This window comes from Haliotis rufescens, unplaced genomic scaffold, assembly GCF_023055435.1.
Source record: "Haliotis rufescens isolate VD_foot unplaced genomic scaffold, xgHalRufe1.0.p SCAF_9, whole genome shotgun sequence".
Lineage (NCBI taxonomy): Eukaryota > Metazoa > Mollusca > Gastropoda > Lepetellida > Haliotidae > Haliotis > Haliotis rufescens.
Window position 1 is genome coordinate 3,777,711 of NW_025964383.1, and position 17,368 is coordinate 3,795,078.

The following is a 17,368-nucleotide window of genomic DNA, read 5'->3' on the forward strand; positions in this document are numbered from 1 at the left end:
ATATCCGGACCTGGGGTCACAGCGACCGGTCCTGGGGTCATAGCGACCCGGACTATCCCGCGGTGTGAATGTGGCTGCTCCCTAATAAGTTGGGGGGGAAAGAAAGCCCAAAATGAGGTTGGGAGTTTGTAAGAAGAGCAACTGAGAGCAGGCCGCAACAGCAACAGGGCCAGCCCCTAGTGGTGGCAGGGGACGGATGGTGGTAGGTAGTATGAAACAAAGGCTTCTAAATGGCGACACAGCATGAGCAGGAAGGGTTACAGGAAGGATACCTGCGCATGCTCCGGTTATGTAAACAAAAGAATGCTGGGAAATGATATTTATACTAATATAATTATTGCTAATAAAACAATGGAACAGCCTTAGTTAGATGTACAAGAAAAGTGGTAATATTTTACAACTAAAAAACATAAATTTTGAGTAAGAATTTTTTCGTAGGAATACAAAACTGACTGGTTAAAAAACAACAACCGGAAGTTGGATAAGATACAAATTACTAGCTAGTAGCTACGATGTTGATGGAGGGAATTAAGATGAATGAATATTTAAAGTGTTTTTGGGAAGAGATACGTAAAGAGAAGATGAATAAATATTATGGTGAAAGGTGAGGTAAATTTGAAATTTAAAGTGGATATGGAATAGAAATTTTTAAAATAGCAATGTATGTTTAAAATAAGGAATTTCTTGGGTTTCAACCTGTGACCAGGTTTTCTTGTCTTTAGACGCGAATGAATAAGTCTTGTTTACATTGATCAATCGGAAGGGGTGCTAATTGGGATTGTTCACGTGCCAATATATTAGCATATATTGCCGTGGGCGCTTATTAGAGCGGGGTGCTTATTACGTCGAATACGATACTTTGTATACTATATTTAAAGATTTGGAAGAAACGTCTTTATTTTGCTCTTTGACATGTTCGATGTTGACGCGTGTCCAAGAATTTCATTTTCATTAACATCGCGGGAAATAGTGAATAATTTTTAATCTATCGATAAAATATGATAAATTGAAATGGAATATGTTTTTCAGACATTGTGAAATGTGATAGATTTAATTAATTTGTGATATTACAGGTAGGTCCATAATAATATATACTATTTTGACGTGACCACAGCTTGGCCGGTAAACAGGCCTACGCTGTCTCGGGACTCATGCTTCTTGGCCGGTATACCGGCCTGCGGTGTTGAAAGAGCTATTTTGATATGGAACCAAACATGCAGCATGATGTTTTCTAGTTAATTAATTCAGCTCAACAGGGTTCGAAATTATTAGTGCCATCGTGCTGAGGGCACCCCTAAAACTGTAATGGCAGGGTGAATTCCTTACGCGCGGGTCCCTTTGGCACACTTAATTTAACGATGAAAGTGACTGACGAGTATTTCTGTTGATAATCATGACTCTTATGTGAAAATAATTTTTATAAATATGTGCAAAAAGAAGTTGAATTTCCTTTCAATCAAATCTTTAATTATATTATACAAAGTTATAAATTAAATCAACAACAAAATATCTAAGTTATTATTCCCATTTTCTTTGTGCGATAACGAAAACATTTGCAATTTCATCCCAGACACAAAAGCATAGGCAATCATTGGGGGGGGGGGTTAAAAGGATAAAGACATATTCGTGTCAACAAAGACAGGCAGTGGTTATTCGCTTTCATCAAAGGTGTACCTGTCGTGGTCTCAAGGAGGATGATTTCGTCATATGTTCCCTAATTTGACTATCGGTATGTGCGATAGTCCAATCATATTTAGCACAGAAATGTAGGCTTGATGTGACAAGGGTGGAAACAAGACTTTGATAAAAAGGCTAGTGTATGCTCTTGCCTCAGGAAGATGGGTTGTCTTGTTCAAATAAATGTGATTTTATTGTACTTTTATTGTATACTGAACAACAAAAGTTCCTGTGACATTGAATAAGATTTAATGCAAAGTTATGTTTTTTACCAAATATGAAACAATTTCAGTTTGCAACAGATAAAAGACTCCTGTAAGTGTTCAAATGGTTTAATTTGCCATACTGACTTCAGAAAATGCATGATTTCATTAAAAAAACGAACAATGCCAAAATGTCAATTTACAAATCAATAGCGTGTGTGGCCACCTCTGGTTGCGATGCAAGCAACACATATTCGTCTCATGGAATGGACCAGGCGTCGCACAAAGTCCTGTGGGATATCTATTCATATCTGCTGGAGCATGTTTCGAAGTTCCTGGAGTGTCTGTGGATGATGTCACAAGATTGCCGGATATGACATACCGGACATAAGTTCTTCTTCCGGAAAAATGTAAACAAACACACATATTCATCGGGAAACTTCACAATAGTGACATTTTATAACCTTTTGAACTTTTGACTTGATCATTGACAACAATATTGATTCTGGACCTAAGATGGACTGGTCTAACCCAGACCAAGTGGGAGCTTTCAGATTATTTCGTCAGGAATGTGAACTTTATTTTTCCGTGAAAGAAACCAAAGTTGAAAAACAAGTTGACTATATTTTACTGTATACCGGTGATGAAGGTTTGAAGATGTTCAACTCATGGTGTTGTCAGAAGAAGAAAAGAATAATCCAGAAATAGTTTGGAACAAATTTCATAGTCAGCTAGAGCCTAAGAGAAACTTTCGTGTTCAACGATTTTGTCTACAGAAATACAGACAAGGAGAAAATGAGAGTATTGATGATTTTGTAATAAGATGTAAACTACAAGCATTCAAGAGCAGATTTACAGAAGCAGAGTTTGGTGAGAGGCTTATTGAACAGTTAATAGTTGGCACTAAGTATCCTGAATTACAGAAGGAATTGCTAGGGAAGGAACATACCCTTACATTAGAAAATGCCATTGAATGTGGACGTACTCATGAAGCATCAACACATTCAACACATGTCACAGTTACAGGATGTTCACAATCAACAGAATGGAATTCATGCCATACAGAGAGGTAGACAGCAATGTGGATCATGCTGAGGATTTGCACATCAAACAGAAATGCCCTGCCATAGGAACAACTTGTTCTAATTGTGGAGGCAAGAATCACTGGAAATATGTTTGTAGATCAAAATACAGAGGATCACAGAGAGGCAGAGGGCGTGGAAGACATGGATATAACCACAGATCCCAATCAAGGCCTGGAAGAAAGAAGTTTCGAAAAGATTATCATTACGAAAGAAGAAATGTTGATGCAGTCGGAAATGAATGGACTGATGACTATGCTGAACTTAGTGAAGAATTTGAAAACTTATGCTTTGAAGAAATCAGAATCTCGTCAGTGAACACTGAAGATGACAGAGACGAAGTATTTGCAAGACTGGACATTGAACTTGAAAATAGAAGAAAAGAAATAAAGACTTGAATTGAAAGTAAAAGTGGACACAGGTGCACAAGGAAATATTCTTCCACTACGAACATTCAGACGCATGTTCCCAGAGAAAATAGATACAGTAGGATACCCTATACCTGGATCAGTACAAGCAAAACCTGGAACAATTCTCACAGCATATAACGGAACAAGAATTCCACAGTATGGAATGATCACATTACCATTTCGCTACATGAATGGAAACTGGGTGCATGCCAAGTTCTACGTAGCAGAAACTGATGGCCCAGCAATCTTAGGATTGAAAGACTGCCATTGACAAGAAAACGGAAGACGATGCTCCTGAGCAGAAGATAAGAGAAAACACCATCAAGAAAGATAACAGAACTACAAAGAATCTAACAAACATCAAATCAATAGAAGATTTGAAATCACAGTACCCAGACCAGGGGTCCGGAAACCGTCATATGCGCCGGACATGTCCGATTGGGAATCTCAAATGTCCGGTTTAAAATATTGCTTACCGGACATTTAAATTTTTCTGTCCGGACATTTTAAAAAGTATTGTCCGGACATTCTTAAATTTTGACCGGACATGATCAACAGTTAGGACTGAGCAGTTTCTGTCTGCAGTTGTAACACAATGAAGATTATCTACACTGACAAGCTTTGTTTGTTTTGATTGCTGTAAATACATCGTACCGACAATGATAGTCCAATCGGTCAATCACTGTAATAGGCAATAAACTGAGTTGACACTGATTAATCGAGGATTAATTACTGAGAACATCTTGTTAATTTGAGTAAAATGTGTTTACAACTGTACATAAATACCTTGCATCATCGATGTACCTCATTATCCTCACAATGCTACGATACGTAACCTCAGACAAGAAGCGAAAGCGTGACGACAGCCAGTTGACCGATGCAGATCAGTCGAGCGGATCTGCCAAACCCTCAAAGTCTGAATGATCATTTTGTAAGTCGTGGCTAACGACTTTCACTTGGTTGACATACAATGAGGATTTGCAGATTTTATTGTTTTCAGTAGCTAGTCCTATATTGAATCTTGATTGACCGCCATTTTGCTTTCTGTGACGATCGATATCCAATTTCAATAATTAAGTACAGATGAAAAAGTATTCAAATAACTATTGCTATCAACGATAGTTTAGGATTTATGATTATATTATCTGTCTTGTTTTTAAATAATCTTTAGTTTAAAAAAAAACTTTTCCCGTGAGGTCACGTGATAACCAAATATGGGATAATAGTCTCGATCCAAATGTTACAACGCGTACACTTGAGCAGACTCATGAATATTAATTAGACCGTTCACAACGTTAACAGATCGTTATTATAACAGAAACAAACGTATGTTTTCCATATATATCTAAAATGATATTATTTGTTATTAATTGTCCGGTGAATTAAACAATTTAAATTGAAACAATTCATAATTCATCATATTATGAATACGTAACAAGTTGTAATTTGTGTGTAAAAAGTCGTACTAAAATACGCTGTTTGAAGGGGGCGTGGCATAAATGTAAATGTCCGATTGGGATTTTAAATTTTCCGGACCCCTGACCCAGACAGATTTGATACCATAGGCAACATTCCCGGAACATATCATATTGTTACAGATCCAGATGTTAGTCCAGTAGTTCACTCGCCGAGAAAGTGCCCAATTCAGTTGAAAACTGAAGTCAAAGAAGAGTTGACAAAGATGGAAAACCAAGGGGTAATCAAAAGAGTTACAGAACCAACAGACTGGGTATCAAGCCTTGTATATTCAGGCAAACAAAGTGGTGGATTAACGATCTGTTTGGACCCAAAAGACTTGAGATCTAGCCATAAAAAGGTGTCACCATAAAACACCAACACTAGAAGAGATTACCCATAAATTTGCTGGATCTACTATATTTTCAAAAATGGATGCAAAGAATGGATATTGGTCCGTACAACTTGATGAGGAGAGCAGCATGCTGACAACATTCCATAGCCCCTTTGGGAGATACAGATTCCTACGAATGCCATTCGGACTTGTTATGTCACAACACGTGTTCAAACAGAAAATGGATATCATACTAGAGAAATGCCCAGGAACACTTGGAATATCAGATGATGTCGCCGTTCACGGCAAAACAGAAGAGCATGATGCCAATCTTGACAACCTCATGAAGACAGCTAAAGAACATGGACTTGTATTCAACAGCCAAAAGTGTGAAATCAAAGTAAAGAAGATCAGCTTTTTTGGCATGGTATATGATGAGAGAGGAGCTCACCCAGACCCAAAGAAAGTTGAAGACATAAAGTCAATCAAGACACCACAGACCCCAAAAGAATTCCTTGGCATAGTAAATTACATGGGACCATTTGTACTAAAATTGTCACAACACATTGTCTTGACTTAATCAAGAAGGACTCAGAATTCTGCTGGTCCGAATCCCATGACAAAGACTTCGAGAGAATCAAATCTCTCATATGCTAAGAAGGCACCCTGAGCTACTTTAATCCAAGCAAAGAGACAGTGATCCAAGTTGATGCATCCTTACGCGGACTTGGAGCAGCATTAACACAAGACGGAAAACCAATAGCATTCGCATCAAAGAGTCTGACTGACACTGAACAACGATATGCCAACTTTGAAAGGGAATTATTGGCAGTTGTATTTGGATGTGAAAGATTCCATACATATGTGTATGGAAAGCCATTTATTATAGAGACAGACCACAAACCCTTAGAAATGATCAAGCTGAAGAACTTGACTGCAGCCCCACCAAGATTACAGAGAATGCTTCTACGTCTCCAAAACTATGATGTCAAAATCAGATACAGACCAGGAAAAGAAATGACACTGGCTGATGGGCTATCAAGACTACCAAACAATAAGAATACAAGAGAAATTCACTTGGACGTCAAGGTTAGCCCAATACAGTTTTCATCAGACAAGCTAACAACGCTAAAGTCATGCACAAGTCAAGACCAAACGCTCAGCAAACTAAGTGACATGATTGTTGAAGGATGGCCTAGCACATTCAAAGAAATACCAGGACCAATCCGCCTGTACTGGTGTTACAGAGACGAATTATCAGTTGAAGATGGCCTCATCCTTAAAGGAGAGAGAGTCATAATTCCCCAAGAAATGCAACATGAAGTACTACAGAAGATACATGCAGGTCACCAAGGTGCAACCAAGTGCAAGTTGAGAGCCAGATTATGTGTATTCTGGGATGGAATAAACAAAGATATTGATCAAGCTGTAAAATCATGCCCTACATGCCAAAGCCATCAAGACTCACAAGCTAAAGAAACCCTGATGCTTCATGAGATCCCAACAAGACCATGGCAGATAGTAGGTACAGACCTATTTCATCATGATAACATCGAGTTTCTTATCGTCGCAGACTATACTCAAAGTTTCCGGTCATAAGAAAGTTACCAAAGCCCTGCACAAGTATTGCTGTAATCACAGCTACTAAGAGTATATTTGCAGAACATGGAGTCCCAGTAAGCCGTCAGCCTGTACAGACGTCTCTTAGTATATCAGTAAACAGTGATTAACCAATTCCGCGTTCGTTACGCAGTTATCAGCTGATACAACAACCTGAGAATATTACATGGTGGCCTCGAAGGCGCCGATCCATCTCATCCCACATGTGCTCGATTGGAGAGAGATAAGGGGAGCGAGACGGCAAGGGGATGACGATGTTTTGTTGAAGAGAATCCGTAAGTCGAGCAATATGAGGCCGGGCGTTGTCATGTTAAAAGGTAATGCATGCCTGGGCCATGACGACGCAAAAATGATAGAACAACAGGGCCGATGATCTCGTCGCAGTAGCTCTGTCCATTGAGATTTCCCTCTACCACTATCAAACAGGTCATCTGTCTTGCTGTAATCCCACCCCATACCAAAACGTTGCCTCCCCGATCTTCTTCCATGACACAATGATTGACGTAACGTTCACCGCGACGTCGGTACACTCGAATCCGTCCATCGCTGTGGCTGAGGTGGAAACAACTCGTCAGTGAATAGAACCTGTCCCCACTGCATGGCCGTCAAGCGTAGACGCTGTCTGCACCACTGTAGACTCGCTTGACGGTGGTTTCCTGTCAAAATTGTCTTGTCAATTATTTGTTACGCGTGGCCTCTGACTGCATTCGTCTATTGCCAATGTTGCCATAAACACCAAATGGTCTTTCTGTGGACATAAAATTGTCTTGCAACATCACATTGACTCGTTCCTGCTTCAAGCATACCAATGGCTCCCAGAGGCTCATTTTGTTGTTTTTCTGAGTGGTTGTTGTCAGCACGATGCTAAACAATGCATATGGAATCCTGTTAAGGCACATGTTTTTATACCCAGTCTCAGGTAGTGAAATACATGGGGCTTGCATAAATGTCGACTTTTGTATGGAATGCATGCCTTTCTGTAGCAGTTGTGTTTTTGTGACATGTTTCCATACATGTACTACAATATTGAAAACCAAACTTTACTTGTTTGAAAAATACACTAAAATATTGGTGTCACAGGAACTTTTGTTGTTGAGTATATATTCTTGATATATTTACAAAACTCTGAAGAAGTTTCACTTCATGAGTCTGATAACCTTCTCTGTGGCCTAGTGGATAGTGTCTGCCTTGAGAGGATATGGTCAGCGGGTGTTCAATCCTGGCTGCATCATATCAAAAGAAGAAAATATGATTTTTGACTTGTGTTCGGTTCGCCACTTTTAAGGGGATAGATAAGGATTGGTCGGCTTAGAGTTGGTATACTGTAATTGAGATATCAATGTTAAACCTGTGGCATGACGGCTCAGTGGACTACCTTGGTTTGGTTTGTTTGTTAACGCCGCACTCACCAATATTCCAGCTAAATGATGGCGCTCTGTAAATAATCGAGTCTGGTCCAGACAATCCAGTGATTAATATCCTGAGCATCAATCCACGCCATTGGGATCGATGACATGAATTAACCAAGTCAGCGAGCCTGACCACCCGATCCTGTTTGTCGCCTTTTACGACAAGCATAGTCTCCTTTTACGGCAAGCATGGGTTGCTGAAGACCTATTCTACCCCGGAATCTTCACGGGTCCAGTGGACTACCACTACAAAACCAGCATTGGTCCGGACAAGAAGGCATATGCATATAACGATATCGGTGAAAGTAATCTTGAAAATGAGTTGAACCACACCACCTGATGACTTGAAAAAATTATTTTGCAGATATTCAAAACGTCAAAGGATGGTCCCTCTTAATAGGTGTATCTAAATGTATAACAAATACAACCAAGACAATATTAATTTCCCACAATATCCAAAGTGTTAGCTAAAATTCCATTCCTGCAGGGATAGCCACCATGAGTTAAGTTTTGTCCACTGCTTATTTCTTCCAATTATCCAGGATAAGTAACCATATCTAGCTCTGTCAAATCTGTTAGTTTTCAAATTTGTTTTCAGCAAAACTGCCTGTCCTGCTCAGCCGACAAGACCTAACAAGATTCGTGTCATCTGGGGGAAAATAACTCGGTCCCATGGTAACAGTGGTGCTGTTCGTGCACAGTTCAGGAAGAATTTGCCCTCAAAAGCCATGGGCAAAAGAGTTAGAGTGGTATGTGTAATATGTTAATTTGCAGCCCCATGAAACACAACTCTGTTGAGGTTTAGTCACATTGTGACTGCTGTCTCTCTGCCCAAAGGAATAATTACGTTTTGGTTCGAATTACAGGGTTCGAAATTATTAGTGCCATCATGCCAAAGGCACACCTAAATTCTAATTCCTAACCTGCGTGCCCCTTTGGCACACTTAATTTATTGATGAAAGTGACTGACGAGTATTTCTGTTGATAATCATGACTTGTATGTAAAAATAATTTTTATAAATATGTGCAAAAACAAACCTGAATTTCCTTCCTGGAAAACAATGATCAACACGACTGAAGTCTTTCAAAACTGAGTCCCCAGACACAGCAGTTGTAATCACGTCAAAATAGACTTTATGAACCTACCTGTGATATCATTCATTCATTACATCTGTCATGTTACACAATGTCTGAAATACGTATTTGATTTTAATTCATTATTTTTTATCGATAGATTAAAAGATTATTCACTAGATCTTTTTCCTGCAATGTTATTGAAAATAAAATTCTCTGACACACTCCTCGACAATGGGTCCACATCGAACAATTCAAAGAGCAAAATAAAAACGTGTCAATCAAATCTTTAAGTATATCATACAAAGAAAGAAATAAAATCAACAAAAATATATCTAAAAGTTGTCAAACTTACACCTGAGTTATTATTTCCATCTTTTCGTGCGATCGCATGTAATGCAAGTTAAATGACATCTTGGCTTTTGCCGCCTCAATTTCTCCGCACAGACTCACGATATGGCTGAAATATTGCCGATGTGACGTTAAATATTAACTCACTCACTCACTCTCCGCACAGACAATGTTTAATGCCAAAAAATATGCATGAAAAATCTGTCACAACTCGTAACCTAGCACAATACATCCATGAAGTTTCATATTATATAGTTCCTAATTTCCTGCTTAAAACGTTCAGAATAACAGGATTTAACAAAAACCTTTCGTTAAAATCTGAAATTCACGGTACCATTGATGTAATTTGATTGGCTGCCTTAGGTCACGTGCTCAAATTTGACCAATCACGAATCTTGTAGCAGATTTCGGCAGGAAAGCGTCTTTAGAAACCAATCAAATCGCATGTTACAGTAATATAAAGACTCTAGGCGTATTTACTGTCGCATTGATGACAAAATAAGCTTTGTAGATAATGGTGTGTCACGTGGCACATGTTATTAATGTGAAGCTTTGAAAACAGAGATATTTCTTCATGCCACTGAGTGGACAGATGCTGTTATCAGGAAAATGATGATGAAAGATATTATTTTCCGTTCTAATCCAACAATAAGTTTGTGTGTTGTATTGCAATGATTGGTATGTGTCTGTGTACTGCCTCCCCTGCTCTAATTTTTTATAAATAATTTTCCGATTACTTAAACAAGAAGAAAAAAGTTAAAACAAATAGGTGAGTGGATTTAATGAAATCTCATATTTGCCGAAAATCGTCAAGTTTTCGCTTCCTTGGTCCTCAACCTGGACGTTATGAATGTGGTTGTATTAGTCTTATTTACAACACACATAATTTAGTTGTAAATGCATTATTTAAATAAACGGTAGGTTTAGACCGTTCAAATGGTGTATAACGTGTAGTAGCAAAGATCAGATGTTTTACAAGCAGATAGGCTGAAATCCCAGACACTGTCAAAGTTGATAAATGTGACTCAGTGCATACAGAGGGGAAGAGGGACCACACCCTATGGACACAGAACAGCTACAACTGTAACTGATCAGTGCTTATGTGGCTACTACCAGTTGTGAACAGTAGCTCTTAAATCTTGAGACTATTATAATCGGTATTGCAGTTTTTAACTAAGATTCAAAGGCAATGAGTAACTAAAAATGAGTAACTTGAATTATGATGAACTATTAAAACAGTTTAGAATAGAAGCCAATGATGTGTTTCTTAGCACACCTAATAATGTGATGGCACACTTAATTTGGCATAACTGTGCCCATTGGCACACTTGAAATAAATTTAATTTTGATCCCTGAATTATTTATTTTCACATTTGACTTCAAACCTGATATGCCTTTTATATGTCCCTGGGAAATTTTCTGACATTTCATTGGATATTAAACATCAAGGTCACGGAGTGTAATCCAGGCCTCAAAATGCTTGTGTGTACAATATGGTGAGAGGTATAAACTTTATTCATGATTACCTGTTGGAAAGAGCTTTAAAAGCATGGCTCTGACCTAATTTCTACCCTCGTGTACCACCACTTGCCCAGGTGAACGGTGCTCTCAATATGAAACTAGTTATGTGGGTCACCATTGGAGTATGCTAAGTTCCATTTTGTTCAATGCAAGGGACACCCGCAGGATACATAGCCTATACATAGCATATGCCATTCCAAAGAAACCTGAATGGTGACGAAGAGGTTTTTTGAGGCTATCATTCGTGTGAATAACGATGGTAACAGGTGGCAATTGTTTGTCTGTTAACGCCACACTCGGCAATATTCCAGCTATGTGACGGCAGTTTCTAAATAATCGAGTCTGGACCAGACAATTCAGTGATTTACATCATGAGCATCGATCCATGCAACTGGGACCGATGACATGCATCACCCAAGTCAGCAAGCCTGACCATCCGATCCCGTTAGTCGCCTCTTATGACAAGCATGGGTTGCTGAAGACGGGTCACAGTGGCAAGTGTGCAGTAGGCATTTCGTCAAGGGGCACACAAGTGGAAATCCGGATAGTTCTAACTACCTAACAATGGTAAACAACCCGCTACATTTTAGAACCAAGAACCGACAAGATCAGTGAGCAAGTTTTGTAAAAGTTCCAGCATGGTACATCACCTTGACCTCTCAGTCAGCGGTAAGTTGAAATTTGCTCATTTTCAAACGTATGCCAAAAGTGATACTAGTATATATATTTTCATGAAGTATGGGAATATTAGCTCTATATAATCATTCATTTACTTGAAAAATCATTTTTTGGTAGTTTTCAAACTAAAATGGCTTTTAGAAATTGGACCTTAAACAGAGGTTAGTCTGCGATTTAGAGTTATCTGCCCTTGGTGTGAGAAAAATAACTGACAACTAGATGACAAATTTAAAGAAAACAGGGTTTTTTTTCTTCACACTTTTCTTTTTTATTCTACAGTGAAACTACTTACTTTCATTCCATCACAATTAACGAATATCAAAATACAATGAGGGGCGGTCGGTTAGCCTAGTGATTTTAAAGTGTTCGCTCGTCACGCTGAAGACCTGGGCTCTATTCCCGACATGGGTACAATGTGTGAAGCCCATTTCTGGTCTCCCCCGCCGTGTTATTGCTGGAATATTGCTAAAAGCTGTGTAAAACCATACTCACTCACTCAAAATACAATGGGCAATCTTTATCAGTTTATTTTCCCTATAGTAATGACTGCATTCCAAATGAATAACATGGCCAAATAAAAAAATTTGCCATTGTTTCTGAGGAACTCGCATCAATTGTTGCAGCTATAAGGACAGTCATAATGTAGCATTTGAAAGTTGTCAGAGAGGATATTCAGAGAAGGTTAAAATATGTTTTTATTACTTTCAATGTATTTTGTAGGATAGATCAATGACCTTCATCAAGTGGACCTGGGTTAAAAAGCAACTTGATCATCAAAAGAAGAAACTTCACTTAAATTGAATTTGATGTCTCAATTGTCAAATTTGCTTTTTGCCCAGTCATTGGATTAAAAGTGGGTAAATTCACGGACTGCTTCCAGTTATCCTGTACTTGATAGAGTACACTACCTGCTCCTTGTTATCAGTTCTTGATGTGTACTACTGGAGCAGCAAGCAGTCATCATGAGGAGAATGTTCTTATGATCACTACAACTTTGTATGTTGCATTTTATGCATCTACTGTATTTATACAAAATATGTATCAGAATTTCATAGTCTTCATCTCTCATTGCCTTTAATAAAATAAAACCACTAATTACAGATGTGGACACCATAACTATAAGAAAATGTTTTACGTTTTTCTGTAAGTCGATGTTATTACCAATATAGATCAGCTTCCAAACAGCAATTATCTGAAGTCTGGATAGAAAGGTTAGCAGAGAACCAAGTTATGATGATCTCAATTTCCACACTTCCCTCAGCACAGATCTGGAAAAACTATATAACTTTTTAGAAGATTTGTAATCATCTCTTACTTTCTAATTTATCAGGTTACTGTTTTAAGATTAAGCTTTTTATAGAGCAAGAAATATTTATCACCTGTTGATATTTGGAATATTTTCAATGTAAAAAAAAACTTAAATGTGTATAAAACTAACAAATCTGTTCATGTCAGTATCATGATTTCCAATGAAAATTAATCATTTTACTTTTAAGATGATTGTCACAAGAAATGAATGTTAAAGTATTTATGACATGATATCGTATAGCTTTTTTGTGTCATGATGAGGTTCGCATTGAAACACAAGCCAATAGTTTCAGTAATTATAATATTTTCAAAGGGAACGTTTGGTAAATATTCACTCATAGCTGCTGAATGGACTAGAACAGTTTTCCCCATGAAAAGTTTAATTTCTCAGCAGTTGAGTGGACCAAATCATTCTGAACATCCGAAAATGCTCGCTTAAGTGGTTTCGTTTTGGAAGACTTCTCGGCTAAAGCACATTTTTATGACATTATTATGATTTCTTTTCTTCTCAGTTGTAAGTATTCCGTGAAGATCTTGGGTTTATAATGGGTCTCAAGCAACCCATGCTTGCCATAAAAGGCGAGCATCTGCCTGAGGCAAAGGTGTTAAGTGACTTTAAAAGTCCAATTTCCAGTCCTGATCGTAGCGCCACCAGTGGCTATTATGAGTTGAAAACTTCTATGTTCCTCCGATAGATCAGATTCCATCTCTCATGTCTCTTACATTTGCTTCCAACAAAATTTGCGGCGCTCAGTCGAGACGATCTGCTTGATAATCAAGATCTCTGGTCTTACCCTGTGAAGAGCATCAACTCACATGAGCATGTTGATTAAAAACATGAAAGAATTTGCTGAACATCTGTCGACTCCCAGTTGGCGGTACACATGCTCTGCAAATCCTGCAGTCGGCCGAAATCTGCACGTTGAAATCCATGTTGTTTACGAACCAGATGTCTTGTTTGTTACACGATTTGGATTAGACTATGCATAGACTCGTTAGTCCAGTCAAATATAACTCCATAATTGCAGCCTATTTTGGCAAGGGTGGAAACTGGACTTTTATGGTCATTTTAGACAACAAACTAACCAAAGACATTAACAAAACATGACAAGGTTTATCAATCATAACCTTAAATGGTATCTTTATTTTGAAATGCTTAGGAAAATTTTCCCCCTGATTCCATGGAGACAAATTGGACTTAATCTGAAATGGCCTTGGTGTTTTTGTGAGAACAGAATTTGAAAGCCTTTAAATATCTTTATCGAGACATTGAAAATGTGTTTCAAATAAAATAAAATAAAATAAAATAAAATCTAATCGGGTTGTGTGATTATTTTTTTCCTTCAAATTGACAGTTGCTGTCATGAAGTATTATCTCAGGACAAACATCTGAAAATGGTTCCTATTGCTATTTTTTTAGACTGAGTTTCAAGGAAAATAAAGATTCTGTGATCAAGTTGTGTCATTTCTTTTTTCATGTCAACGTATCTATTACTGTAGGATAAACATTGAGTGAGAAATGCTGCCTACATATATCTACTACTTTTGACATTACAGCTTGTTGCAAATTTCAAATAAGCTGTTCTAACACCAATGCGACATGCCATAAAATTTGTGTATAAGCCCATCTCTCACCGTATGGTCACTCCAATATCTAAAGAATACTAACATTTGAATTCCTGCCATTTGTAAATTAGCCCATCCTTTAGGTTTTGTGTTCGATGTTTGGATGGCCAATTGGGCTTTTATTTAAGTAATGGGGACCAGGGGTGATATGTCATCTTCTAATGACTCTTGTTAAATTTCTTTTGTTTCCATGGAAACCATTTGGAAATTCTTAAGAGTATTTCTGCTATGCATAAAGCTACTGATTTTTCATTATGGGTACATCTACTTTCACAATACAAATTAAATCTGTCATCCAAACTGCTGTAACCCTTTCAATTGTCTTAAATCTACCATAAAGTGTCAACATGGTGTCAACTTTAATGCTGCTTTATAAATGCTTTAATCATGATCTGTACTAGTATTTGTGGGCTGATAATCCTTTTTTTTGTATATGCAAATACATTTGTAGTAACTACTTGAACTAATGTATATAAAAAATAAACAGGAGGGGGAAACATTCTAGTTTTAAACCTATTTAACAGCCTTTTTTATTGTAACCATATTACATTTGCCTCTGAAATGAAGGTAATTTCGAACCTTTGTTGATTATTTATGATTAGGATTGGATGGACATAGATTTACTTGATATTTTTGCATTTTGTCTGGATTGAATTGTGTGAATAAACAAAGCTGAAATAGTGCTTGTATTCATGTAAAACAAACAAACCAAAACTTATGTGAATGTGTATTGAAAGGCCTTACTAATCTTAAAAATAATACAGACATCGTTATTAAAGAAGCCGATAAGGGAGGTGATATTGTTATTATGAATAAAAAAAATTATCAAAGAAAGATAATTGTCCATTTTTAAATGATCAATATTATAGCAATTCTAGTAAAAGAGTAGAAAAATCTGTCCAGAATAAGGTTAAGAAATTGTTAGATTAGTATCATAACGAAATTCTAGACAAAGAAAAGGACGATCTTACCGATTTGAACCTTTTTCTAAGACCACTAATTTTTATGGCCTGCCCAAAGTACATAAAAGTAAATGTATTCAAAAGGAAATTAATGATCAAAATTGTGAAGTTATTTCTATTGAAAGTTGAAAAGAGATGACGAGATGATGAGTTTATCATTGATGCATTGAAGTTGGTTATTACCAATAACATTTTTTATTTTGATGGATCTTATTATTCACAAAAAAAGTTGTAAGCCATGGCCACTCAGGTAGCCCCTACTTATGCAACTCTTGTTTGGGGATTTTTAGAGATGTTTTATGATAAGGTGAGAGATACAACTGTTTTATCATATTAAAAACCAGTGAAAGTCAACTTGCAGCTATTCATAATTCTAAATTCGCTTAATGTGTCGCTCAATTTCGCAATGGAAAAAGGCGAATCTAGTTTTAACCTTTCTCGATATAATAATCAATTTAATATCTGGGAGATTTGTACGAACTGGTATCTTTTATAAAGATACTGATACGCACCAATATTTGTATTTGTACCATTGTTTCCGGGAATGATGTTAAAACTACCCGCCTTGCTGAACTTAACAGCCAAAGTTCTAAATTTGATTCTGTTGTCATCACTCCACAAGTGCGGTGACAAACGTTGCCTTACTTGCAGCGCTCTAATAAGGCTGTTCAGTCCAGATTACAAAGGACTATAAATTTACTGTAAAACAAAATATGACTTGTGATACTAGAAATGTTATTTACTTGATTGTTTGTAGTGGATGCAATGAAAAGTATATCGGAAAGACAGAACTTAAATTAAAAAGAAGAATGAATCTTCACCGTTCACAAATAAAGCAGCCACACAACCACATGATTCCACTCAGTGAACATTTAGGTACATGTGGAAGCAGCAACTTTTTAGTTTTCCCGCTATATAAGCTAAATTTTGATCATGAACCTACATTATTTCAAAAAGAGCAACATTTCATTCATAAATATGCGCCTAAGTTAAATGTAAAGTCTTAAGTTATTTGGCCATTGTCACCTTGGTTTTGTGACTTCATAGTTCTCCTAAATGTTATGAGGTCATGTAACTATATGTTGCAACTTCATGTTTGACTCGTACATGACATGAGTTGAAAGAGCTGGCCAATAAAGACTTGTCTTCAATCTTACTGCTCTTATTTAATTATTACTTATATATATAGAGATATATATATAGAGAGATATAGAGATATATATACAAATTTTACCAATATATATATATATATATATACATATAAATTTTATAATATAGAACACATCCTGATCTTCCAAAAGAGGTTGTTCATAACACACAGATGGAGAGATAAAACATTCATCTATGTACATCTCAAACTGTGACAGGACCCATGAAGATTCCGGGACAGAATAGGTCTTCAGCAACCCATACTTGCCGTAAAAGGTGACCAACGGGATCGGGTGGTCAGGCTCACTGACTTGGTTGATGCATGTCATCAATCCCAATTGCGTGGATCGATGCTCATGATATTAATCACTGGATTGTCTGGTCCAGAGTCGATTATTTACAGACCGCCGTCATATAGCTGGAATATTGCTGAGTGCGGCGATAAACAACCAACCAACCATCTGTTACAAATACATTTCATTATTTGTTTTGTGTGAGTATATGTATAT

The 17,368-nt window shown here is 37.2% G+C and overlaps 1 protein-coding gene and 1 long non-coding RNA gene across 2 annotated transcripts in view; both read left to right on the forward strand.

Moving 5' to 3' along the window:
• The window catches only part of LOC124124248 (60S ribosomal protein L35a-like), a 35,446-nt gene that overhangs the window by 17,742 nt on the left and 336 nt on the right, over positions 1-17,368 (forward strand). Inside the window, exon 4 of the mRNA XM_046487378.2 lies at positions 8,789-8,939. Within this exon, the coding sequence (XP_046343334.1) occupies positions 8,789-8,939 (151 nt within the window). The remainder of the gene's footprint in view (positions 1-8,788; positions 8,940-17,368) is intronic.
• Positions 8,946-16,409, forward strand: LOC125377457. The gene is made up of 2 exons (XR_007219659.1): positions 8,946-11,805; positions 12,535-16,409. It is a non-coding gene; the product is annotated as an uncharacterized LOC125377457 (long non-coding RNA).